Genomic DNA, 27789 nt, shown 5'->3' with positions numbered 1-27789 from the left:
AAGCCCTCTTCATCCCTCAGTGCTGGGCAGGCCTGGCTCAACTGGAATCCATCATTAAACTTGATGCCCAACTCCCAGCCTAGGCCAATTAATTCAGAAGGTCCGAGGGTAAAGCCCAGGCACAGGTATTTTTCTTGAAAGCTCTCCAGGTGATTCCAATGTGCAAGCCAGGCTTGAGAACCAAGGAGCTGGGAGAATAATCGTGTGACCTTGGGGAAGACCATGGGCTGTGAGCTTCAATGTTGCTTGTCCATTATTTTTTCCCATCGTGCTTCATGGTATTAGAGCATTGTGCCTGTCTCTTTCTCCTCAGTGTTCTGTCCTAAAACGTGATGTGTATCCCTTTCATCTTTTCTGTTCTGTCCTGTTGAGCTGATCTTTTTATAGTAGGCTTGGTCTCTTTCCTTTTTATTCTGACTTTCATTCATTTATTTATTCATCCAACATTGAATGAATGCCTGCTATGACAGGCAATGTGCCAGCCGTGGGGGACATAGCAAAGAACGAGGAGGACAGGTCTCATGGAGTGTGTGTTCTACTGGGATTTGCCCCGTCCTTTTTTTTTTTTATTACTAATGCTGTGATATTTGAAAATTGTATTTTTTCTAGACATGCATTGCTGGTCCCTTCTTCATTTTGTCTCTTACTTGTTCATTCCTTAATTAAACTCTTCTTATCATTAGTATATTGATTATAAGAAAATCCGCTGCCCCAGGGAAGCTAAATCTGCTCAGTTACTTGCACTGGACAGTGTTTTGCCCGTGTGTGTGTGTGTGTGTGTGTGTGTGTGTACATCCAGGCTTGTGTTTTGTATCCACAGGAACACTGGCATCTAGGTAACATTCAGGTTTGGAGATGCCTAATCCAATCCAAGCCTCTTTTCCCTTCTGTGGCTGGGAAGGGCTTGGAGAACACAGGCTTGGTTAAACCAGTTGTCTCTGCCTTTGGAGAAGAGTTAACCAATGAATGAAGATTTGTTGAGGGCCTCGTATGTGCAGGACACCGAGCTAGGTGCTCTGTGGGGAGGGGTGCCAGGGGTGCCAAGACGACAGGAAGAGAAAGGCCCAACTTGTCCCTCAGGAGGCCTACCAGGATCCTGCGACTTAGTTCCGTGCAGGAATGAGTGACACGAGGCCGTCATGGTGAGGGCCAGTAGGTGCTTCAGAAAAGCTGAAACTGGGGCAGACAATTCTCAGGGCATGAGTGGCATCCGTGCAGATTATTCTGAAGTTGACACCCCTGGTTCCACCCCTGCCACAGTTCTGGTGTGTACCCTTCCTCTTCTAGCCATGGGTCTTTTGTAAGATAGGCACCAGTGGGTACTTGTCCTAAATGACAGGCACACATTCTACCACATTGGCAGAGCTCACCCAGGAGCCAGGGATGAGGTTTTCCTTTGTTGAAAGAAGAGAACAATTTTATTTACTACGGCTCACAACCATTAAAAAGAATCACAGGCACCTTGTGGTTTCTTGGACAACAGCACACTCTCAGCTTTTTTAGTCACTAAGATGCCTTCTGACCAAGGCATGGACTGCCATCCCTAAAAGATTTGAATTCATGGGCCTGTGCCTTTCGCGAAAGGAACACCTGCTGATTGTTGCTAAAGTCTGAAGTGAAGCATCTTACCTTCTCTAGGACATGTCCTCGTAGGACATTTTAGTAGCAAAAATCAGAGAAGCTTATAAGCTTTTGGAGTTTGCCTCTGGCTTTTGACAAGTCCTTTGTCCATTGTTTTCACAGCTGCTAATAGATCACATAGGTCATCAGTGCTAATTAAGCTAACACCTAACGAGCACACCACAGAGGATGACAAGAATGCCCCAAAAAATGTTATTCCCCCACTGCCTCACAGTTGATGAGAATTCCTTGATGCACTGACAGGACTCAAAGATTTTTTTATCTAAGAGAGAATTCAGTCTGTACTATATAAAAATGCTTCACACAGGTTAAATATGTGTTTAAGTCATTTCTCAATTTTTCTAAATGGAAAAGAGGTGAGAAGTTGGTATGTGTGCCAGTCCAGCTGGGCCATAATGGTCATGGAGAGAAGCAGTAAGAGACGGAAAGGAATACACAGACTGCAGAGCTAGGCTATTTCTGCCCATTTCCCATCACGCTTCCCACCCCACCTCCAACTGGCTTAACCATGAGTGGGGACCTATGAACACCCATTCAGTCCAAGTAGGTTCAGGGATGCTCCTCGAAGCTGTTGGTGGCCTGGAGCTGAGTGGACTCCTGACATCCTTGTAGCAGGACAGCAGCTTTGGGTCTCTCATTGAGCTTTGTGGGAAGTCTGGTGAAGATAACAAGTGTCAGATGCTCAGAAGCATCTAGTCCAAATGGCCCCTGCAAACACGCCTTGGGTTTACTTCTTCTTCCTCCTCTTCCTCGTGTGCCACCCTCTGCCAGGCTCCAGGACCAGCCGATGGTCAGCTGGTCAAGTTGTATCAGGGCGTCCACACTCTCGGTGTGACCTGAGACCTCCGTGCAGCCCTGAGGCGGAGCCTTAGACACAGCTAGACCAGTGGTCACCCACAAGTCACATTTTTCTGAGCAGGTGGAAAAGGAAAACGACATCTTAATATCTGGAAGCCAGAAACAAGGGGCCGCCCACTTAGTCTTCACTTTACACTTAAGAGAACCCAACTGTGATTTTAAACATTTGAGAAAAGTGTCAGCAGATCAAGACCTGAGGTTGGGTGATAGAAACCAACTCCAGACTCCTAGCTGGATCTCAGAAGTCAGGCTCTCAGCCTTGCTGCCATAAGGGCCACCAAAATGCAAGGATGATTTAAATATATTTGTTCTATTAACTAAAGGCCATTGTTCCTTGATACTTGTGGGGAAAAAATTCAACGTTACCCCCTCAAGGCTTGTCACCCAGGCTTTAAACTCCAGCGCCATCGGCCCAGTTTGGACCCAGCCCAGCATTCTGACTTCATTTGCCCAAAGGAAACTTCTAGTTCTATCGGATGAGTTCCATGGCTCACCTCTCTGGCTAACATCTGTCAGTTCAACATGCAGACAATAAACGTGCGGCACACACTTCAGCCCAACACTCCCAGCCACCCCGGCTCTAGGCGCAGGGCTCGGAGAAAACCTCTCTGTGCCGTGGAGGCTAGGGAACCCAGAGGCACTCCTGAGACACTGTGGGGACACATTGCCCACTAGAGAGCTCACATTCGGAGGTGGCTGGTTTACAGTTGTTACAGAGTACTTTCTCTCCTTTCCTGGCTTTTAGTTCCATAGCTTACAGCGGGAAAGCTGGGGCTAACCTAAGGGATGCCCCCCAAGCTCTGACGGCTGTGGCCGACCTGGGATTCCAGCCCAGTGCCAGCAATTTCCAGTCCCCCGACGCAAGCAATTTCTGGGCACTCACCATCCTGGGAGGCCAGGCGAAGGGGGCTGTGTGGTCCTGGTCTTCTGGTGCCTTTGTCTAGAACATGCCACCCATCTTTGACCCATCTACCTTGAGAAGTCGTCTACCTAAATGTTAATATTTATCATTTACAGCTGGTCACTGCCCCTTTCAAAGGTGAAGACAGTAAAATTTATGACGGGCGTCCTATCAGACAACAGAGGAGCATAAAAGCAGAAGGAAGAGTGATAGCCCATCGGTCCGCGGACGTCTGGAGGGTTCCAGCATGGGGCTGCGGCCACGCACTTTCCTCCTGGGGCTGCTGCTGCTGCTGCTGGGGCGAGGTAAGTCTGCCGTTTGCTCAGAGGGCAACCAATGGGTCAGCCCTGCCGGTGTCCCATGTTGCTTCGGCACAGAGCTTGGGAGAGGAATTTTCAGTGAGCACAAAACGCACAGGTGAGAATAAGCAGGCTGCAGTGCTGAGCTTAAGTGCCCACAGCTGTGAGGGATGGGCAGGTCTTAGGACAGGTGAGAAGCGTGGGCGGGCAACAGCCCCGTGGTGGGGAAGCAAAAAGCCATAGGTGTAGGAGTCGTGAAGACCCGGATTCTACTGCTCTGTGCTGCGTGGCCTTGGGCAAGTCCTACCTCCCTGGACCTTGCTTCTTAACATGGAAAAGTACCACTATGACCACTAATGGTAAGCACATTTTGATCATTACGTGGGCTTTGTTCGTTTTTGCTGAAAGGGCAGAGGAAGGCAGATTTGAGGATGATGAATTCTACAGGATTGCACCGGGTTCTTTAGTACTACTGACTCTGACCGAAACGAGTGGACTCCAAGCCAGGGCTTTGGATTTCTTCTGAGCTAATGGTTAGAAGACAGTGCCTCTGTCCCTCTTCTCCCAGCCCCTGGCTCTACCTTCCTCCCTTTGTTCAGAAAGGCGGGATCTTTTAAACCGAAGAGGGCCTTAAAGATGATATTTTTTTTTTTTTTTTGCGGTACGCGGGCCTCTCACCGTTGCGGCCTCTCCCGTTGCGGCCTCTCCCGTTGCGGAGCACAGGCTCCGGACGCGCAGGCCCAGCGGCCATGGCTCACGGGCCCAGCCGCTCCGCGGCATGTGGGATCCTCCCGGACGGGGGCACGAACCCGCGTCCCCTGCATTGGCAGGCGGACTCTCAACCACTGCGCCACCAGGCAAGTCCCTTAAAGATGATTTTTTAACTGTCTCCAAATGAGAGGCCTGGGCCCAGAGTCAGAAAGCTCTTGCCCTGGAGCCCGCAGAGGGAGAGGAGGAGGCGGGGACAGAGGCCGGGGCCTGGCTGGGGTCCAAGCGCTGCTTCGGCTACCTACCTGGGACATGTCGGTCGCCCTCTCTGAGTCGCTGGGTGGGATGCGAGGCCAGAGAGAATGGTAGTGCCTGCTCTGCTTCCTGCACTGGGTGACTGCATTTTCCTGATGACTCCTGAGGCTTAGGAATCTTTACGTTTATGGACCATTTGAATTCTTTCATGCAGTGACCGGTCTAGTGTGTTTCCCGTTTTTTTCAACAGGTTGTCCTTTTTCCCACTGATTTCTTTTTAGTTGTTCATATGGGCTGAGCACTTGCTGTTTGTTGGTATAACCAACACGTATCTTCTGAAGCTTGTCTTTCATTCTCTTTATGGAGACTTTAAGTGAACAAACTTCCTAATCTGGGGGGGGAAGTAAAGGGAGACCAGCCAAATGAGAACAAACGGAGGCATGTATTCCAAGGTTGCTATGGTAAAAGCTGCTATCATTTGCGTTTGGCAGAGACTCCGAGGCAGGCAGGGGAGTGGGAAAGCTTGACGACGGAAAAGGGGAAGGCTTCAGGGCTGCTCTGACTGGCGGCTGTTGCCAGGGGGAAACTAGCTGCAGGTGGCTAACTAGAAACCAGGCATCTTAAATGATTCGTTTGGGAAACATACGTGGCTTTCTCTGGTTGGTCCTGAGTTGGAAGCAGGGACAAAAGTTGGGGAGCTGCAGACATGGGCCAAGTCCTGACTGTTCTAGGCTGATTCCTTGCCCGTCTACTGCAGACGTGTGGGTCACAGGTATATTGTCATCTATGGTCTGGCCATTGTCTGTCTGTAGACTGTCCATTTCTAAAGTTTTTTTAATCTTTTCTGGTGTGTGCTCTTTGTGTCTTCTTAAAGAACTTCTCTCTGGCCTCAGGGTCATGAAGATATTATCCTATATTTCCTTCTAAAAACTTTATAAATTGCTTTTCTCACTGGGTCTTTTTAAAGACATCTGGGATTGATTTTGGTGACTACTGTAAGAGGAGAACCTAGTTTTATGTGTTTTTTCATGAAGATACCTGGTTGTCTCAGCACCATTTATTGAAAAGTCAGTTGCTTCCTCACCATTCTGAAGAGCCTCCTCTGTTCATATATAAAGGACTCATACGTGCATGCATCTGTTTTAAAACTCTGTTTTGATTTATTTGTCCCATTGTCTATCCCTGTGCCAGTAGCACATTATCTTAATTCTATAGTTTTGTACTAAGCTTTATTATTTGTGAGAAACAAGTCTTTCTGTTTTTTATTCTTTTTTTTGTTTTGTTTTTGTTTTTGCGGTATGCGGGCCTCTCACCGCTGTGGCCTCTCCTGCTGCGGAGCACAGGCTCCGGACGCGCAGGCTCAGCGGCCATGGCTCACGGGCCCAGCCGCTCCGCGGCACGCGGGATCCTCCCAGACCGGGGCACGAACCTGCGTCCCCTGCATCGGCAGGTGGACTCTCAACCACTGCGCCACCAGGGAAGACCTTTTCTTCTTCTTTAGAAGTGACTTGGCTTTGAACTTTCACAATTTTACTATTTGTCAATTTCTACCCCCCCAAAAAACAAACCTGTTGGGATTTTGATAGAAATCGCTTTTAATTCTGTGAATCAAGTAGGGGAAAACAGACATCTTTACAATATTGAGTCTTCCAAATCATGAGCTTATAATTAGACCTTTAATGCCTCTCAATGCTTTATAATTTTCTCTGAGGTTTTGCATATGTTTTGTTAAATTTATTCTTAGGTATCTAATACTTTTGGTGTATGATAAATGGAATGTTAAATTGTCATTTTGAAAATGTTATTGGTATATAGAAATAAATTTTTAATTTTGTACCCAATTAAACTCTTATAAATTTTAGTAAGTTATCTGTATATTCTTTTGAATTTTCTGTATACACAATCCTGCCAGTGATGACGGTCTTGTTGCTCTCTTTTCAGCCTGTGTGCCTTTTCTTTCTTTTGCCTTACTGTGCTGGCTGGTGCCTTCACTACAACTGTTCATAGCAGTGACGGTTGGACACACTCTTGTCTTATTCCCAAGTTCAAAAGGAAAGTGTTTAATGTTTCGTCAGTAAGTGTGGTGTTTGCTACAGGCTTTTCTGTAGATGCTCTTTATGAGACTAAGAAAGTTCTATTTTATTCCTAATTTGCTAAGCGGTTTTAAAAAAAAAAACATAAGTGGGTGCTGAATAAATTTTTCTGCACTTATTGAGATGATGATATGATTTACTCTAATCTGCTAATATGGTGAATTAAGTTAATTGACTTTTTATTATTTTGTTCATTTTTTTCAGTCATTGCTTGTTAAATTCACCAAAGACTGCACATTGCATTTACTTGTGCTGCCTCTTTAAACCCTTTTAATCTAGAGTAGTTCTTTAGCCTTTTTTTTCCCTTTCTTTCTTTTGTGTGTGTGTGTGTGTGTGTGTGTCCTTGAAAATTTGAGGCTGGCTTTTTTTGTGCCCACTGCAGTTTGGATTGGTCCAAACTGTTTCTTTGTTGCTAGAATCAGATTAAACTCTTCAGGTAGAAATACAATGTAGATCATGTTGTGTCCTTGATGTGTAACATTCAGCGATACATGTGACGTTAGCAAATATTTTCATTGGTGATGTTAAATTTGATAATTTGGTTAAGGTGGTGTCTGCCAGCTTTCTCCCTTGTAAAGGTACCTCCCCCCATGTGATTTATAAGTTGTCTGTAGGGAGATACTGTGATACCGAGTGACTGTTCTTATACCCAATGGTTTTTAGCATCCATTGATGATTCTTGGCTGAATTATTACCATGGTGAGTGTAAGATGGTGATTTTAAAATGGCTATCATTCCTCCTACTATTGTTAGTTGGCATTCCTCCATAAAATAAAATTCTCTTCTCTGCCCCACTCTTTTTAGGTTTTATCTTTCTCATATAAAATGGACATATGGATTCTTTTATTAATCAGTATATTATAACACAGTCCTGTCATTACTCATTTTGATGCTCAAGTTATTGGCCAGTGAGAGCCACTTCAAGCTGATTCCTGTTTCCCCATCAATTTTTAAGCACTTTTTAGCTTTATGGAACAAGTTATTCCAGGCTAATCTTCTATTTTCCCTATCTCACCGTGCAATTAGCAACGTCTTTAAGGTGCCAATTGATAGGGGATTTTATTTAGAAACCAAGATCGAGATGCCAGGGGTGTTCATTGCTTCTGGAGTGTCATTATGTCTAAGTTCTCTCAGTGGACAGAGCCAAGAAATATTGTTTTCTTTTTAATGAGATGAATTTATACAGATATCTCTTAATTTTAGTTAGAATTAGGCTTTTATCTCCTTCCTCTGTTCCTGATTTGTATTGTCCTTATCCCACAGTGTAAGCTGAGGTTACAAAAATATTGATAAGTTTATTCATTTGCTGAATCCTACAGTACATCCAACACAATATTGGAATTACTGCAACAATAACACCACCACAAACAAAGTTCGAAATCTCTTTGTAGTTCTTTTTTCCTTAGAATATGTCCCACGCAGGGTATAGAATCAAAATACTTTGATCAAAATCACTTGTATTAACTCTTTTTCTTTTGTTCTCTCTGTGTGGTTATGTTATGTATTTGACATATAGTTAAATTTGTCTCTGTTTCTATTCACTTATAAAGTTTCTCCCATTCTTGATTTTACTTTAGTTTTTGAATATATAAAGCATTAACATGGTTCAAAAGTTCAAAAGTGTGAAAAGATATACCCGGAGAAGTGTCATTCCCATCCCTATCCCATCCATCCCATTTCCACCTATCCCTGTCAGTAACCAATTTCATTATTGTCATATCCTTTCTATGTTTCTTTTTGCAAATATATATTCTTGTATTTTCTTCCTTCTTGCACAAAGGTAATCTACTATAAACTTCTTTTTCATCTTGATTTCTTTTCACTTAATAATATATCCTGAAATTACATTATATCTGTTCAGAAATCTTTTTTATTTTTTTCCAGCTGTAGGATATTCCATTGTGTACCATATATATTCAACCAGTCTCCCAATATGCACACTAGATTGTTTCCAATATTTTGCTACTTTAAGTAATGCTGTCATGAACAATTGTGTACATATGTCTCATTCATGTTGTTGGAGGGAGAGCTTAGGGTAAGTTCCTAGAACTGGAATTTCTGGGTCAAAGGATAAAAACACATATAGTTTTGTTAGATATCACCAAATTTCCCCCCAACCATAGGGATTATACCATTTTACATTCCCACTGGCAATATATATGAAAATGCCTACTTCTCCACAGCTTGACAATAGAGTGTATTGTCAGGCCTTAGAATTTTTGCAAATGTCACAGATGAGAAGTAGTATTTTAGTTTTAAATTCTCTGCTTGCAAAGGAAGTTGTCTTTTTTTTTTTTTTAAGACCATGTGGTCTCAGGTTCCAGAATGCAACAAAAAAGGGTAAGCTCCAAAAGCATCAACACTTTTCAAGTCTCATGCTTGCATCATCTTTGATAATGTCCCATTGACCAAAGCAATTCATATGGCCAACTGCAGGTTTAAGGGGTAGAGAAATAGTCTTCTCCTCTTTTGGGGAGGAACAGCAATGTTATACTGCAAAGTGACATACATTCAAGGATAGGAGAGATTTGTGGCCATTTTGCAATGTACTTCACCTACCTTCATTGCACTTGTTTTCCAGGATTTCATAGCTATTTTTGCATGTTTATTTTTCTATATGAATTTTAGAAACAATTCGCCTAGCTTTAGGAAAAAAAAGGTATTGGTATTTTTATTGGAATTGCCGTAAATTTGCAAAATAGAAAGAGGCCACTGTATCTTCTAACCAAGCCAGGCCATACATTGACGTATATGAAGGCTTTTACTTTTTGCTATGTTAATTTTTTACTTTCTATCTCGCTAAATTATTTCATTGTTTGAATTAATTTTATCATTGATTCTCTAGAGTTTTCATGGTTAGTCCCACATTATCAACGAATAGAGATATTTTTCCTTTTTCTGCCTTTACTTCTTTTCTTTCCTGATTGCATTGTCTAATACTCCAATACAATGTTAAATAGCAAGGGTGATAGTGGGGATTCTCACCTTGTTCCTGATCTTAGTAGGAAACACATTTTCCCTGTTCAGTTAGATGATGGATTTTGGGAATCATACATACATACACACACATATATGTGTGTTTTCTGTGTTCACATTAAAGAAGTATCCACAAATTTGTGTTTTCATTTTTATCAGGAATGAACTTTAAAGTTTGTTGAAGGTCTTTTCGGCATCTATGGAAATAAGTGTATTATTTTTTTCCTTTTAGATTTATTATTATGTTGAATGGTTTTCTAATGTTGAATCATCCATACATTCCTGGAATAAAATCAAGTTGGTCACAGTGTATTTTGTTTTTATATACTGCTGGATTTGGTTTGCTAACATTTGCTTAGGATTTTTTTCCCTTATATGTTCATGAATGAGATTGAACTATAACTTTCCTTTCTCTCACTACTGTTGGATTTTGATACCAATGTTATACATTCTCATAAAATAAATTTGGGAGTGTTCCTATTTTTCTCTTTTCTAGAATAGTTTTTAATAATGGAATTTTTTTCCTTTAATTGGTAGTAGAACTCACCAATAAGACCATTTAGGCCTGAAATATTATTTTTTGGTGGACTTTTGACTACTGACTCAATTTTTTAATGGTTATAGGATTATTCATATTTACTTCTTCTTAAGTAAGTCTTGGAAAGTTTTATGTTTCACATTTACTTACACACAATTCAGTGAGTCTGCAGTTTGGGATGACTTCAGGGATCTTGTCTCTGTTCCACATAGTGTTGTCTGGGATTGACTTGGAGAGTCTAAAATGCCATATCAGGGGACTTGGTACTGGGGTGCCTTGGTGCCCCTCCACACAGCCTTTATCTCTACATGAAAAGCCTGGGATTCCTTACCTTGAGACTCAGGGTCCAAAAAGAACAAAATTGGAAGCCACAAGGCCTTTTAATGCATAGACTCAAGAACAATTTCTGCTGCTTCTGTTGGTAAATGCAAGTTTCAAGGCCAGCGTAGATTCAAGGGGAAGGAAATAGACTTCACTTCTTAAGGGGGGAAGAGTGGCAAAAGTCATATTGCAAAAGTGCATACAGGATGGAAGGAAATGCCATGGCCATCTTTGGAAAAATATACAGTCTATGTTGTATATGTGTTTCCTAGTTCATTCATTTTTGTGTTAATCTTACTCAACATTTGTGGTGTATCTTGAATCTGTGGCTTAATATCTTTCATCAGTTTTGAAAATTTCCCAGCTAGTATCTCTTGAAATATTGCTTTTACTCCACTATTTCTGTCTTTTCTTTCTGCAGTGCCAATTAAATGTTTGTTTGCTTTTCTTACTTTATGTGCCATGTCTCTTAGCCTGTCTTCCAATTTTACCATCTTGTTGTCTTTCTATACTGCATTCTAAGTAATTTATTATAACACATATCCTAGTTTATTCATTCTTCTTATTGTGTCTAATTTGCTGTTAAACCTGATCCTAGATTTGGAAAATTGGTTTTATTTTTCAAATTTAATTTACTTTTAGTTTTTTACCAAATTTTCAATGTTACTTTTAAAAATAATTTTGTGTTCCTATAAATATCCTCAAGTTTGTCTTTTATTATTTATTTTTAAAATTTATTTATTTTTTTGGCTGCATTGGGTCTTTGTTGCTGTGCACAGGCTTTCTCTAGTTGCGGCAAGTGGGGGCTACTCTTTCATTGTGGTGCACAGGCTTCTCATTGCGGTGGCTTCTCTTGTTGCAGAGCATGGGCTCTAGGCGAGCAGGCTTCAGTAGTTGTGGCTCATGGGCTCTAGAGTGCAGGCTCAGTAGTTGTGGTGCACGGACTTAGTTGCTCTGTGGCATGTGGGATCTTCCCAGACCAGGGCTCAAACCCATGTCCCCTACATTGGCAGGCAGATTCTTAACCAGTGTGTCACTAGGGAGGCCCTAGTTTGTCTTTTATTTTTTAAAACATAGTATTTTTATAATTTTTGTCTGATAATTTCAGTCTCCAAAGTTTTTGATCTATTTCTGCTTTGTTTTTTTCTGCTAATACTTGCTCCTGGATACTGTGTTTGTTTATGTGCTTGGTTATTTTTAGTGTGTGGTGCTTTGACTCCTTGAAAAGTTATTTGTGAGATTCTTTGAGGCCTAGGATGAAGGCCTAGGATGAAGATGGCTGTCTTCAGAGACTATATGAACATCATCTTTCAGGCACTTGGGACATTACCATGAAGGATCACTTCAAACTAAATTTGTGGTATGAGGTTGCCTAGAATAGCCAAGCCCCATGCTAAGCACTGTACATATATAACATATTCCCTTTAAGTGGGGCATACTATTCTCCCCATTTTATAGATGAGAAAACTGAGACTCAGAAGTTAAATACTTGCCCAAGTTCATTCAGCTAATAAGCACAGGAGCCTGAATTTAGTCCTGAGACTGAGTCCAGAGCCAGGGCCTTTCACCATCTCCCTGCATTACAATAGAGCCCAAAGGAGGAAGGAACCAAACCAAACCAGGGCTTTTGTTTAAGCTTTAAAATGGGCTCACCAAAACCCATATTAAAACAGATTCCTGCTCTGAAAGTTTTGGTTTAGAAAACTGAAACATCATTATCTCAAAACTACAATTGGTGAAAACAAGTTGGCAAGGAAATCCCTGTGCCTAGTAAAATACCATTTTCACTAGAATTTCATTTTCCTGGCATGGGTCAGAAGTTCCCCAGGAGACTGTCCTGCTTGTGAATGAAAACTCTTGCCTTGGTAGCACACCCGTGCCAGGCCTGTCTCTGCGAAGCCAAAGGTGGGAACTGGGTGAACTCATTGTGTGAGGAAAGGAATGCCTCTTTCATTATGAGAACAAGTAAAGTTAGTCAACGTTTGTTTCACAAGGGCCTGGAGTCCTTCCTGGAGGATGCCAGCCCAGCCTTCTAGAAATACTCTTTCCAAATAAGAGTAGAAAGCAATCTTGGAGGACTTCTGGTGGCCCACGTCCTTCCAGTTATTGATGAGGGGTCGGGGGGACTTGCTCAAGTCACCTATCTAGTTGGTGGCAGATGGTGGAACTCTGGTGTCAGACTCTCTCCTCTACATCAGATGCCTGAATCCCCATTCCCAGCCCCCACTTCAGCTCACACACATGCCTCCAAATTCCTGCCCTGAGTAGCGGGCACAGGTATGGGATTTTCTCTGGGGGCTCAGAAGTCCTACTTTCCTGGGATGTCATCTGCACCTTGTAGATTTTGAGGACTTTATTGTCAATCATCATTTTCATCAAGTTGCATTTTTGCTACTGTCAGTTAACTGTCTGAGCACCCTTCTAAGAACCCAAGTAGGGCTGAGCCTGCCAGGGAGATAATAAACCAAATGTACGGAACCCTCTGGGGAGAGAGAACTGATCTGCATAAAAATCACTGGAGAAGAATTAAGTACCAAAATAGGTGTAAGTAGCTGTAATAAAAGCAACAGGATTCAGAGAACTGAGAGATGAATGTGGGCTGGAGAATTTTCACGTGGGAGGTGAAACTCGATTGAGCACGCTGGAGGATGAGTGGGCTTAAGATAAAGGCAGAGGAACAGGGAGGGCATGCAAGTGGGGGAAACAACATACCTAAAGGCAAAGTCAGGGCTCAGCGTGATGGGTTTGAGGAGCAGGGAGTGGGCCTATTGGGCTGAAGGGCAGGGCTGGTGTTGGGGGAGGTGATGAGTTAGGTAAAGTGAGGTTCTGAGATCCTTAGATAAGAACAGTAGAGATTATTACAGTGTCTTTTTGCTTAAAGAGACTTCTAAAGTGATTTAATCCAAATCTGTTATTTTTACATTTAAGAAAACTAAACCCTATATATAAAATAGATAAACAAGTTCCTACTATATAGCACAGGGAACTATATTCAACATTCTGTAATAAACCATAATGGGAAAGAATATGAAATAGAAAATATATATGTATAACTGACTCATTTTGCTGTACACCAGAAACTAACATAATATTGTAAATCAACTATACTTCAGTTAAAAAAATTTTTTTTAAACCCAAAAAAACTAAGCCTTACAGAGGTTAAGTGACCAGTTCAAGGTCATGCAGCAAGTCTAGAATTTGGATTTGCTGTATTGGGAAGGGGAAACTACTAAAGGTTCTTCAGCAGAGGAGTGGCCTAATGGAAGTGGTATTTTGGGCAGGATGAGTCTGCTGGTCAGACATAAAAGGTCATGCACTGAAAGAGGCAACACACTGGTGAGTCAGAGGCTCACCTGGCTCTTAGAAAGAGCCCCAGCAGGGAGTTTGCTGGGCTCTGGGAAGGCCAAGTGCTTTCCTCCTGAGTCAGGCAGCCATTTCCTCCTGCACTCTTGCATCTCAGGGAGAAGCAGTGGTCCTCGGGCAATGCTCCCTTCTTCAGACCAGAACCTCCCAGTTGTCTCTGGGAGGAGACCTTCCCGATGGGGGAGACGTGAGGCCCCCCCACAGTTTCCTGGGATCCCCCTCCTGTTGGAGCTCACTAATCCTTGCTTCTGCCCCCATCTGGCTCTGGGGGTCCCTGGTCCCTTTAAATTCTGGCCCCTTGGGGCTGAGGCAAAGCTGGAGCAGAGTGATGGTGGAGGGATCAGGGCTCTGACCTGCCACTGCCCAGGACCACTTGTTCATCTTTACCATGGGACTCTCTTCTTTGGGTTGTTCCTTCCTGGCTGTGGCCCCGCCTCAAGTGTCCCCATGAGGAGATTAAGGAAAATACAATCTAAAAGGGAAGCAGTCCTTGTCTGAGGTCATATAATGAACCAAGGGCCAAAGGTCAGGTCAGCTTTGAATGTGCTCTCTCCTGTTAGGACTGCTCTTAGAACCATCTTCCCTCTCCTGGGGCACAAGATGTTTGAGGTTGAGTGTTGGGTGGGCATCAGAGATGGAGACGGGAGGGTGCGTTGGTCTCTGTCCAGGATGGAATTTGTAACGGGTGTCTCCTCGGGGTCATCAGCACAGGGCATGGGTATTTAAAGAACGGTGGTTTGGGACTTCCCAAATTATCTCTAATTTTTTAATAATCTCATCAGACTTAAGGTTGTGTCTACCCAAACATTGTAACAGTGTTAATTCGAAATCATTTTTTGGCATCCTGCTGTTAAATCTATTTCGATTGAGTGCTGGGTAAGGTAAGGGCAGCTGAAAATACCTTTCTTGTAGACCCAGCAAAGGAACAAATTGCCGTATGTTGGCAACTCAGGCTACAGAGCAACACACACAAAAAACCTTTGTATAATTGCCCTTTAAAACATTTTTATTTTATATTGGACTGTAGTCAATTTATGATGTTGTTAGTTTCAGGCGTACAGCAAAGTGATTCAGTTATACATATACATATATTTATTCTTTTTCAGATTCTTCTCCCATTTGGGTTATTACAGAATATTGAGCAGAGTTCCCTGTGCTATCCAGTAGGTCCTTGTTGGTTATCTATCTTATATGTAGCCGTGTATATATGTTAATCCCAGCCTCCCCATTCCCCACCTTTCCCCTTTGGTAACCGTAAGTTTAACAGACTTTGGTCCCAAGGAAAGCAGGCCAGACTAGGTTAAGGAAAACTGAGCTCCACACACAGCCTTCAATAACTTGCTGAGTGGTCTTTGGCAAGTTTGATAACCTCTCTGGGTCTCAGTTTGCTGAGGTTTTAAAATTCAGCCCACCACAGACATTCTAGAATTCTAAGACAGAGGTCAGTCTAGCTACCCCAGAAAGGTTCTCTGGCCCTTGGGTCGCCCTCACTGACTGTGGCATGTGACTACCCAAGCACCCTGATAACATCCTGTGCTCCTCAGAGCACTGTTGGTATAGGAGCAGCAGCCGTGCATGACCTGTGCAGTGCCTGCTTGCAGGTCGACAACAGCATCCCACAGGCCCTAAGTGTGAATGGGGATAAGATGCTGCACAGGGTGACCGACAAAGCCCAGAAGACCTGCTTACAGCCCAGGACAGCACAGAAGACAAACCCTGGCTGACTTGGGCCCTCCCCTTCCCAGCTTACCCAGATAGCTCAATGGTTAGTGAATGGCAGTGCTGGTGCAAGGCCTGACCCTGCCCTTGCTGGTGTGGTTTGTGTGAGCTGGTGAAAGTTACCTAACCTCTCTAGAGCCTGTCAATCCTGCCTCTACTTACCCTTTAGGGTTGCTGTGAGGACATTATACTTTTTCAAAGAGCCCCCAGATTTAATGTACACTGAGGAGTGGCCCTAATTCCAAATGTGTTGGCCTTGACCGTCCTTCCCACTGCCCAGGGCATGTGCCTCCCATTCATCCAGGGAGACAAGTCCTCCCTTGCAAGTGTGTGGCCTCTCCTATTCACACGGCGCTTTCCTGTTCTCACAAGGAAGCCAGTCTCATCCCCATTTTATAGATGGGGAAGTCAAGGTCCAGAGAGATTGATGCTTGATCAGGGTTACAACATGGCCATCTTTCTTCGAGGCAGGGATGGTGGTGGAAAGTTGTGCTCTAGACACAGTATAAGTAAAAAATAATAACAAAAAAGTAAAGGAAATCTACTAATTAAGAGCGCATGAGTTGTTTTAGTTTTGCTTTTGAAATCACACTCCCTCCCCCTGGCCAGCTGTTGGGTTGACAAGCTTTGGGTTTCCGTGAAGAGTCAGGGCTGTTAACCTCAGAAGCACACAAACATCACTCAAAGGGCTTTGAAAATCTGCTGGGGTCCAGCACACCAAGGCCCCCCACCCCCAGGCCAATCCAATCTGAATCTCAGTGTTGGGGGCTGGGCAGCAGGCAGTGGGTTGAGAACCACTGTTCAGAGGGGCCTCCCGGAGGACTTTGCCTTGCGAAGGCCTAATACTATGATGGCCCTTTGTTGGCTCCAGGACCCCAGTGGTCACAGCTCTCTCCAGCTTGGATGACTGATCTCAGCCAAACCTGTTCTTAAGAGTGTGCACACACATTCTGTTTCCTGCCTAGCAGGTGGAAAAGTACTTGTCTTTTTCCCTTATTGACCATACTGAGGTGGTAGTTTTTCAGGGAGCTCTACGCCCTTCATAGATCCATGAGCTTGAGGCTAAAACAACCTTCCAAATGGGAAATTCCCTTGGGATTCCATGATTGGGGTCCAGTCAGGCCACAAGTGCTTTGACAGTTTCTCCCACAATACCTTGGGGTGCTATGGGAAAGGCAAGAATTTTTCTTCCATTTGCTGGTGGGAAGCAGAATGGGAAGCAGAGTGGGAAGCACTGGAGTGAGGGCCCAGGAGTCAGTGGGGATAGGACCCAGGGGTCCTAAGTTTCCATCCGGGTCTTCAGGTCTAGACACTTAGATTCCAGGTACAGCCTCTCTGTGACGCCCCAGGGCAGTTATCAGGGATGATTTAGATCATCAGGATAAACACGAACTCTCTAGTTATATAAGGAAATCCCAGAATATTGAGACTGGAAGTATCTGAAAAATGGTCTGTGCTTAATCATCTCTCTTATACTGATTATAATAATCATAACTACCAGTTACTGAACCTTAGCACGTGTCAGATACCAGGCTTCATGTTTACATGTGAATGACCCTTACAGTAACTCCATGAGGCAGGTGTTATAGACCTCACCTTATAGGTGAGGAAACAGAGGCATGGAGAGATTGACTAGACCAAGGGTGTCCAAGCTCCTAACACCTGCCTGGTGTATGTACCACATGCCCCCCATGGTCCCCAGCCGCTGCCTGGACCAAGTGCCCTGAGCGGCCCCATTCTTTTTTTTTTTTTTTTTAACATCTTTATTGGAGTATAATTGTTTTACGACGGTGTGTTAGTTTCTGCTTTATAACAAAGTGAATCAGCTATACGTATACATATATCCCCGTATCTCTTCCTTCTTGTATCTCCCTCCCTCCCATCCTCCCTATCCCACCCCTCTAGGTGGTCACAGGGCACCAAGCTGATCTCCCCGTGCTATGAAGCTGCTTCCCACTAGCTCCATTCTTATTCAGGCAGCTCTAGCTGTTCTACCAAGGGACAACCTGTCTCCACTGGTCCAGTCCTGGGTTGGGGGCCACAGGGAACAAGGCCATCCCCCTTGGTATCCAGACCTTTCAGACACTGAAGGAAGTTCTCATGCAGCCCCCTAAGCTTCTCTTTTCCGTTCATCCCAAGTGTGCTTAAAAATGATATCTGACTCCCTGTGCTTCAATGTGTCGTACCTGTTCTATGATCTTTTCTCCTCCTCTCTTGTCTTCTTTGGATTAAACATTTCTATTGTTTCAGTTCCCCCGCAGTATCCTGCCCAATGTTAGCTGATTATACATTTTTGTTATTTTGGTATTTGATTACAACATGCATCCTTCTTATATTAAAGTCTAATATAAATGAGGATCAATCACTCCCCAGATAAAGAAAAACCTGACAACAGTGTAACTCCATTTGCTCCATTCATATCTGCCCACAGCAATACGTTACATATATTTTAAACTCCACACTATTATTTTTTATTTTTTGTATTGGGGTTGGCAAACATTTTTTCTATAAAGGGCCAAACAGTAAATATTTGGTTTTGTGGAGCATGTATGGTCTCTACCACATATTCTTCTTTGTTTTATAACCCTTTAAAAATATAAATATCATTCCTATCTAGTGAGCCGTACAGACATAGGCTGTGGGCAGATTTAACCTATGAGCTATAGCTTGCTGGCTTCTGTTTTATACAGGCAATATTATTTTGGATTTACCTACATGTTTACTTTCTGTACTTCATTTCTTCTTAGGTTACCATGCTTGCATGTGGGGTCATCTTCCTTGTAGCATTTTGAATATGTCATTCCACTGCCTCTGGCCTCCACCGTTTCCGATAAGTTGACTGTTAATCGTAATGTTGGTCTCCTATGCATGAAAAGCTGGTTTTCTTCTGCTGTTTGAGCTTTTTTTTTTTTTTTACCTTGGCTTTAAACTATACCTGAACACATCAATTATTACAGTTGATGTGTCTAGGTAAAATTGTGTTTTTCTTACCTGAAGTGGTTGTTTTGTTTGTTTGCTTTTGTTTTTATCCCTGCTTCTTTGATCTGTGACTCAATATTTTTCACCAAATGTGGGAAATTTTCAGCCATTATCTCTTCAAATCTTTTTCTGCCTCTTTCTCTCTCTGCTTCTTCTGGGACTCATTAACTGTACGCTTTCTATGCTTGACGGTATCCACAGACCTCTGAGGCTCTAGTTGTTTTTCTTCAATCTCTTTTCCTCTGTATTTTTCAGAAATGTACTTTCTATTGATCTGTCCTTAAGTTTACAGATTCTTTTTTCTGCCATCTCAAGTCTGTTACTGAGCCCATCTAGTAAATCTTTCAGTTATTTTATTTTTCATCTCTGGAATTTTCTTTTTATAGCTTCTATTTGTTGAGTCTTTCACCTTCACATTTTTCTTTAATTCCTTGAACATAGTTTCATTAATTCTTTGAACATATATGTAATAGCTACTTTGAAGACCTTGCCTGGAAAACCCAGCGTTTGGGCCACGTTTTCACTGGCTTCTCTTTTTTCCTGGGTCTCGCTTTTCAATTTCATGGCACATCTAGTAACTTTTCGTTGAAAACTGGACATGTCTGATAACATTTAACAATTTTACATTCCATTTCTGAGGGTTGTGGGTTCATGTTTTAGTAACCTGCCTGGAATTAAACTGTGGAATCTGTTTCCCTGCAGTGGACAGCCACTGATGTCTTTGCTCAGTTTTTTATTTCTTTTTTTTTTTTTTTATAACCTGGCATCCTAGGAGTCACCCCTGAGTCCGCATGGTTTAGTGATCAGTGATTTGGACAGAGGTGGTGTCCGAAGACCTTGAATTTGGAAGGCTCTGTTTATCGGTCTGTGTGTAGGGTGGGGAGTGAACACGAAGTTGCAGACAATTTTCAAGTTTTCCTTCCCTTTAATTTTACGTGGGGCTCTTGCAGGTCTTCCCAGCATGCAGACTCCCAGCCAGCCGGGAATATGTGAGGTGTATCTCTGCCCTTCCCTTTTCCTCCTTCTCATTCCTGGATCGCCCCATTGAATATCCCACTGGTTTACTCCTCACCCCAACTGGGAACAAAACATCAGGCTAACAAAGCTGCAGATATTATCCCTTTATTTCCACATTATTCCACCACTTTTCACTGTCTATTGTCTATTGGGATTTTTTTCTCTCTCTTGGTTTCTGTTTATTTGGTATTATCTCCTGGTAATTTTTTTTTTCATTTTTATTTTTATTTTTGGCTGTGTTGGGTCTTCATTGCTTTGCGTGGGCTTTCTCCACTTGCGGCGAGCAGGAGGTACTCTTCGATGCAGTGCGCGTGCTTCTCAATCCGGTGGCTTCTCTTGTTGAGGAGCATGGGCTCTAGGTGCGCGGGCTTCAGTAGTTGCAGCACGTGGGCTCAGTAGTTGTGGCTCATGGACTGTAGAGCGCAGGCTCAGTAGTTGTGACGCACGGGCTTAGCTGCTCCGTGGCATGTGGGATCTTCCCGGACCAGGGCTCAAACCCGTGTCCCCTGCATTGGCAGGCGGATTCTTAACCACTGCGCCACCAGGGAAGTCCCAATTTTTTTTTTTTTTATTGAAAGCCAGGTATTGTGTATGAAAAATTAAATAACTGTATGTTCCAGATGGTGCTGTCTTCTTCCATAAAGTCTTTACTTTGGGCAAGCAGTTAGGTAAGGGCAGATCACCCTAATCTAATACTGGGACTCGAACTGACTCAAAGCTGGGCTTCAGTCTTTTTGGAGGCTGGTCTATTTCCACTTTATCCATCTTCCAAGGGTCTAGCTCTTTGAAATCCCAGATAAAAGACTGGGACATTCACCAGGGCACCTCCTCCTTGATGGGCACTGGGCTCCCGTGTTTCCCCCCAGCTCCATGGGCAGTCTGAAGCTCTGCCCAGCATATTAGCCACTTACCTGCTGATTTCTGTTGCCCATGATTTGGCAAGTGTTTCAAGGATAAAAACAGCATCAAATGTTGGACTCACTCTCTCTGCTGTCCTTTTCTCTGGCTCTTTACTCCTCAAGTTCTTGCTGCCTTTGTGACTCTCAACAGATGGGCACACATATGCGCGCACGCACACACGCACACACACAAAATGGGGAAATGCATGACTTAATGTCTGCAGAGGAAGAAAATCAGGCCCAGAAGATTCCATGATGTTTTCAGGGAAAGATGTAGGGATCCATCTCTTCGAAAACAAGCTCTTCTGAGCCCCTTTAAAACCTTTTAGATTTAGAGTCAGCAGATAGGGTCTCTCGACCCAGCCCCACCTCTCTAAAGAAAAATTTTAACTTTCATTGCTATAAAATTATACTAATAATGACATCTGTCTCTCTGGATTATTTTTTCTTTTTTTTTTTCTTTTTTAAATGCCTTGTTGTTTACCCATTCCATATATAATAGCTTACATCTGCTAACCCCAGCCTCCCACTCCATCCCTCCCCAACCCCGCCCCCTTGGCAACCACAAGTCTGTTCTCTAATGTCCATGAGTCTGTTTCTGTTTCGTAGATAGGTTCATTTGTGTCATATTCTAGATTCCACATATAAGTGATATCATATGGTATTTGTCTTTCTCTTTCTGACTTACTTCAGTTAGTATGATAATCTCTAGTTGTATCCATGTTGCTGCAAATGACATTATTTCGTTCTTCTTTCTGTAGTTCTTTTAAGTGGTAGTTTAGGTTGTTTATTTGAGATTTTTCTTGTTTTTTGAGGAGGGCCTGTACTGCTATGAACTTCCCTCTAAGAACTGCTTTTGCTGTATCCCATAGATTTTTTAAGATTGTGTCTCTGGATTGATAATGAAACAACTTCTTTCATCAAAATTAACAGATTTCAATATACACTTTGTGCAGGCACTGGGCTAGATCTTCTGCTTATATTATTCAATTTTTAAAATTTATAAATTATAGAGTACAAGCATATCCATGATGATAAAAATCTTTTTAAAAAAATTTTTTTTAAGAAAACTGCTATTTTCAACAGGGACCAAAGGCTTTCTTTGAGGAGCAATTTTTTATTTCTCAGGCATGAAGCCTGGAGGACCAGGAGATGTGCTGTGCGGGACATTTCTCAAAGACCAGGGAGAGTCGCTCTAGCCCCTGTGTTCCTCTACTTGTGAAGGTGCTGGCAAAGCCCAATGAGGAGCTGTGGCAGCAGCAACCAGCATGGTAATCTAGAGATGGATCCCAGGCTCCCATCGGGGATGCTCAGGGCTAAGGGATATTGCTGATCACCAGAGATGTTATCTTCCCATTTCACCTTGATGACCTCTTTTCAGTAGTGTCTAAATCAGCGGGGTGGGATGAATTGGGAGATTGGGAATGACACTATTGATACTATGTATAAAATAGATAACTAATGAGAACCTACTGTGTAGCTCAGGGAACTCTACTCAGTGCTCTGTGGTGACCTAAATGGGAAGGAAATCCAAAAAAGAGGGGATATATGTATACGTATAGCTGATTCACTTTGCTGTACAGTAGAAACTAACACAATTGTAAAGCAACTGTACTCCAATAAAAATTATAAACAAAAATAGTGTCTAGATCAGACATTGGTTAACAAACAACGGCCCATGGGCCAAATCCAGCCTTCTGCCGCTTTCTGTATGACCTGTGCGCTAAGAACGATTTTTACATCAATTTTTTTTTTTTTCACGTGGACATCTAGTTATTACAGCATCATTCGTTGAAAAGACTGTCTTTTCTCCATTGTGCTGCCTTATGCACTCTTGTCAAAGAGAAGTTGACTCTATTTGTGTGGGTCTGTGTCTGGACCCTCGCTTTTGTTCCATGGGTCTGTTTGTCTGTTCTGCCAGTATCATCCTGTAGCTTTATAGTAACTTTTGAATTTGGGCAGTGTCAGTCCTCCGACTTTGTTCTTCTCCTTTGATATTCTGTTAGCTCTTCTGGGTCTTTTGCCTCTCCGTATAAACTTTAAAATCAGTTTGTTGATATCCAAAGAGGTTTTTACATTTTTAAATGGTTGAGAAAAATAAAAAGAAAGGTATTTAATGGCACATGAAAATTATATGAAATTCAAATGTCTCTCTAATTTGTCCACATGTTATCTATGGTGGCTTTCACAGTACAACAGCAGGGCTGAGTATTTGTGACCGAGACTGTATAGTCTGCAAAATCTAAAATATTGACTATATTGAAGAAGTTTGCTGAGCCCTGGTCCAAATCTTAGGCTGTGACTTACACTTAGTTTGGTTCTGAGCTCGGCCCATGGGGCCGGGCTGCCCATTTTCAAATCCTTCCATCGCCAGGTGTTCACTGTGTCACCTTTAAAATGTCACTTACCCTTTCTGGGCCTGTTTCTTAACTGTAAAGTGGGGATGATAGCATTTATCTCATAGAGTTGTTGTGAGGAATAATGAATTATTTCACGTAAGTGCTTAGAACAGTGCCTGGCACCCAGAAGCTGCGTATGTGTTGAGTCCCATGTACATTTTTATCCCGGCTTAAAAACAGTGTTACCAAAATGGTCTCAAATCTCTGCCCTGCGAATTCACCCACCTCACTACCCCCAGGGATGATCATCTTAAAACACACCCTGTCATCCCTTCAAAGACTGGTCATGGCTTCCTGTTGCCTGTGGAGCAGCCTGGCATTCACAGCTCCACAGCCCAGCTGCCATCTGTCTGTGCAGACTCATCTGCCCTGCCCTGCACTCCCCTCCAGCTATGAACCCTCTGCTCCAGCCCTTCCAAGCTCTCCCTGTTTGTCCACACCTCAACACCTTCCCATCATGCAGTTCTTTCTGCACAGAAGCATTTCTTCCGGGCATTTCAAAAGGGTCACTGAGATCTGGGGGCAGGATCCAACCAACATTCCTGTTACGAGCTCCGAAGTGGAAATCAGTGCCTGATCTCACCGTGGGCGTGAAATGGAAATATACTCTTGTTCCTCATGAAACTCCAGATAAATTCTTTTCAGGGTCAGAAAGTAAAGCTGCAAAAGAAGGGTGGGGTAAAGAAATCAAGCACTTTCCCCCAAGCCAGGCCTCCCTTCAGGCTTGTCTGATGCTGTCTGGGGGTTCTTGCGTGATATGCCCTTACAAGGAGTGTGCGCTCTGGGCAGAGAACTGGGTGGGGAGAAGCCAGAGGGAGCAAGGGAGCCAGACCTCTGATTACATATCAGTATCATAAATGTTTCTTGAAGGTGTTGAAGTAAGCATCAAGATGATGTAACAGTGTGAACAAAACGCTCATGATACATTAAAGGGAGCTTGTAGGATACAACGTTGCATCCACATTGATTACAACTGAATACAAAGTGGGACTGATCAGGAGACTGATGGTGGACAGGAGGGTGTGAGCATATGAAACCACTCTTGGGCTAGAGGGGTAGTGGCACCGTGGGTGGTTGTCTTGGTTCCTTTATTGAAAAATGAGTGCTGTTATTGTACACAACACTGTCATTTCCGTAGCTAAAAGTTTGATGGTAGGTTTGATAGGAGAACTCATGAGCTTACAAAATGAGTCTCTCATTGTACATATATTATATTTTTAAAAAGTAAAAAAAAAGTTTTAAAAGACTGGCGCAAAGTAAGCTGGGACAAGGACAGTGTCTTCGTAGCTCTCCACCTGCCTTTTCTTCCTCTTTGCCTCACCGTCAGTAAGCCCACTGGGGACAGCCGCTGTCCAGCTACTGTGTATAGTTATGGCTAAGCTCACATCACCTTCAGACTGTTCCCAGATGTCCTCTGCCTTCCCTCATTTGTCCTGGATCCCCAAACAGCAGCAGCTATTTGTCCAACATTACTCTCCTGGAGAGTTCTGCCCTTCGCTAAGGAACCAATAAAGGCATCTGTGGTAATGTGCCCATGAATGATATAGGGTTATTGCTGACCCCTCCCAGGTAGCACTTTTGCTTTTCATCCTGGGGATTCTGATTAATAGGCTGCATTAATGGAAGCACAGTGTCCCAAACAATGGAGGTGATAGTGGAGGAATGGAACCTGGACTTTCCTAACACAAGGGACGTGACTGAGCAGGGCACATAGGTTGGGCAGGGAGGAAGGGCATGAAAGCTGCAAATCTGGGCGGGAGTTAATTTCCAGCTAAATAACCTGAACTGTTTTTGCTTTCTTTTAGGAACTACCCAGGCCCGTACCTCCCCTGGAGAGAACACACTGGAAGAGCAGCTATGGCCAGAGGTCAGGGCTTTGTCCTCACGGGAGGGGGAGTGAGTTCCCTTCTAGAGGGTGAATCTAAGTCTTGATGCAAGTTGGCAGGTTCCCTCCCTGAGGCCTTGAGGGAATGGGCTAGATGAGCGGCTTCTCCAGGGACAGCCGGGCTGCCTGGCAGAGCATAACTGTATCCCCTGGAATTTGGGGCTCATCATCCCTGCAGAGTGAGCAGGTGGTTCCCAGAAGTGTCTGGAAAGATTATAGATGGGCTGGTTATCTCTGTGAACCTTGAAGCAGATGCTGTGAGTTATCTGAAGGCATCTGGGTGAGATCTTCCCAGAACATCTACAAGATAAGAGTTGAGAGTAAATGCTTTATCTCTTAACCGAAATTGGTAATTCATGAGAAATTAACTTGTGTCTCCTTGTGACAGAGAGATGTGGTCAAGCAACTCATTTACTGCACATTTTTCCCCCATTGGAGTATTTCCCCTTCCACTCTCAATTCTGGGGAGAAAACACATAATCTCCCTTCCCAAAGCCCTCCATGTGATTCACAGAAGCAGAGGCTGCTCTGAAATTTCACAGGCATCTGAGGAGGCCAGGTGGTCTTGAGGACCCCAGCACTGGTCACCCAGTCCCTCCTGTGCTCTCAGCAGCCCCTCTGGGCTTAGGACACATTCCGTTCCAGTGGGAATGTGAGAGTCTCCCAGTTTCCACTTTATCCAGTTACCAGCAGCAAATAGCATAATTCCTCATATACCTACTTTTGTGTAAATAATCAAATTTAAAGAAAGAAACAGATAATAAAAAAACATCATAGGATAGAACAGATTTAAACATTTTTCAGTCTAGATATACTGGGTCTCTTCTTAATGATTTCTTTTTTATTGTAAAATATACATAAAATGTACCATTTTTGAGTATACAGTTCAGTGGCATTAAGTATATTCACACTGTTGGGCACCTGTCACCACTATCCATCCCCAGAACTTTCTCGCTATTCCAAGAATTGTTCTTATTCTTTATCCTCCCTCCCTCTCCACCCCACTGTTCTGGGGTATCCTTAACTGCCATCTGCTAAAATCACTGTCAATAGGCACGTGTCCCGTTTTACTAGGTGAGCTGGGTAAGGGGTTAGAAGACCATGACTGTGGAAAATTGTTGCTTCTGGATTTTGAGCCTAGTACAACAAGTACCTGGTCATTTCTACACCAAGTTTTCAGGACCTGTAATATTGCCATACAAGGCAGTTGATGTTTCCGATGTTCGGTTTCAGTGGCAGAGCCTGAAGGGTTTTCCATTCTCATGCAACTCAAAGAAGTCAGGATCTGATGCGCCTTCTAACTCAGGTATGTGCCGCTGAGCCAGGAAGGCCAGCGTCTTCTCTCTGGTGTGGCCAGCAGAGGCTCCAGCACTACTCCTCTTGCACTTTTTGGCTGTTCAAGCCCTCTCTCTTTCCCATCCTTAGTCCTTCCTCTTTTGGCCCCCTCAGTCATTCCTGTGGAGGGACACAGCCCAACACACCACGCAGAGATAAAACCGGCATGACCCCACAGTGGTTTGCCTGGGTGAGGGCACCCTCTGGGAGCTCACCTCCAGGTGGGTAGAACCGAGTCACAGGAGCTGTGGCTTGGAGCTTGGTCACTCACGTGCCTTCCCCAATCCTGTAATGTAGCCACAGTGGCAGCTCTAGACATATTAGTCCTGTAATGGGCTACATTTATCTAATACCTGGATGCTCTGAACGTTGCTCTTGAGCTGGTCCTCTTCTCCAGCCTTATCCTATCACGTGGCTGCATTATAAACTGTGTTTAATGGATTTATGTTTGCATTGTACTGACTTACCAGGGTTTCCAGTTAAGCATGCTATTCTCACTATTCTGTCATGTAAGGAATGTGGGTAGGAAAAGAAATTGATGTACTTCTTAGGAAGTGGCTTCTTTGGGAGGCTTACCTTGAATGCCCCCATAACATGACCGAGGAATATATCAGTGGTTTCTAAAGAAACTTAATTCTAAGGATGCTAGGGGCCCAGGTAGGTCACGGAGGCTTCTTGGTACCATTTGCACACAGCTTGCATCCGATGCAAAGCCTGTGTGTTCACAGGCTTTGCGTCCTTCAAGCGAACATGAACCCTTTTGAACCCAGATGGTTTTCATTTTAATTTGTTGCTCTCTCACTCATTAATGGTAGCCCAGAAGTGCAGAGCCAAGGGATAGAGGGAAGTAAGAGGCAGAAAGAGGGCCAGGTGAGAGGGGAATGAGGGCTGTGAGTGACCTTCCATGGGACACCTATTTGGGGATACTGAGTCCAGTTAGCAGTGTGGCCTCCAGAGAGGAGTGAGCCTCTCTGGAGCAGGTTTCCAGGGCTCCCAGCAACTGCCTGATCTTCAGCTTCCCACTCCCATGGCCAACAGGCGGAGCCTCAGCAGCTGTCCTTGGGGTGGGGGACATGGGTCTGCTTCTCCCATTTGGCGCCCTTGGCCCGCATCATGGGGAATATAGATCTGACCTTCTTATGCGTTCTTGTCTTTGCAGTCCACTCTCTGAGCCCTTCTGATATTCAACTTGTGGCAGCCATTGGCAATGTGGAAACTGTGAGTTTGTCAAGGAGATTGAGGTGGGAGGTATAGGGTTTGGGACTGGTGAACTTCTAAATGAGCTCCTAGTAACCAGGCAGAACGCTTCGTTTGGGGAGAGAAGGGCATTCTCTGAGTTGGAAAACATCCTAAACTCTAGGGTTCTGAGTTGATGTTGTTGTTGTCTTAAATGAAATGAATGCCTCCCTTTACATTAGGATGAAGAAACTTTTGGAGTTTCATTAAAAAATCAAACCTAATGATAAATTAAGTCAAAGGTCACATAGAATTTTAAAAGTAATCTCTTAAACTTTCTCTTTATGAGGTGAAGAACAAAAATGTCCTTACCTGCATGGTAAATGTTTAAAAATACACTCTTCTTTGTTAATAGGTTGTAAGTGGT

At 43.5% G+C, this 27789-nt stretch overlaps 1 protein-coding gene across 9 annotated transcripts in view; it reads left to right on the top strand.

The window, feature by feature from the left end:
- PLB1 (phospholipase B1) overlaps positions 1 to 27789 on the top strand; it is a 178542-nt gene that overhangs the window by 49586 nt on the left and 101167 nt on the right. For 7 of the 9 annotated variants that reach the window (XR_003434109.1, XM_027113504.1, XM_027113503.1 and 4 more), the window contains 4 exons: positions 3517 to 3705; positions 24772 to 24833; positions 26085 to 26157; positions 27346 to 27404. Coding sequence is in view for 8 of the 9 variants with exons in the window: in XM_027113504.1 (XP_026969305.1) it covers positions 3648 to 3705; positions 24772 to 24833; positions 26085 to 26157; positions 27346 to 27404 (252 nt within the window). In the remaining variant the exon portion in view is untranslated. Of the gene's footprint in view, positions 1 to 3516; positions 3706 to 21792; positions 21839 to 24771; positions 24834 to 26084; positions 26158 to 27345; positions 27405 to 27789 lie in introns of those variants that run through there. The other 2 variants (XM_027113505.1, XM_027113506.1) reach the window with 2 other exon arrangements.

Source organism: Aethalodelphis obliquidens, unplaced genomic scaffold (genome assembly GCF_003676395.1).
Source record: "Aethalodelphis obliquidens isolate GAN/ISIS:26980383/991018 unplaced genomic scaffold, ASM367639v1 scaffold12, whole genome shotgun sequence".
NCBI classification, from domain to species: domain Eukaryota; kingdom Metazoa; phylum Chordata; class Mammalia; order Artiodactyla; family Delphinidae; genus Aethalodelphis; species Aethalodelphis obliquidens.
The sequence above is the reverse complement of the archived record's forward strand: the minus strand, read 5'-3'. Positions and strand labels throughout refer to the sequence as shown.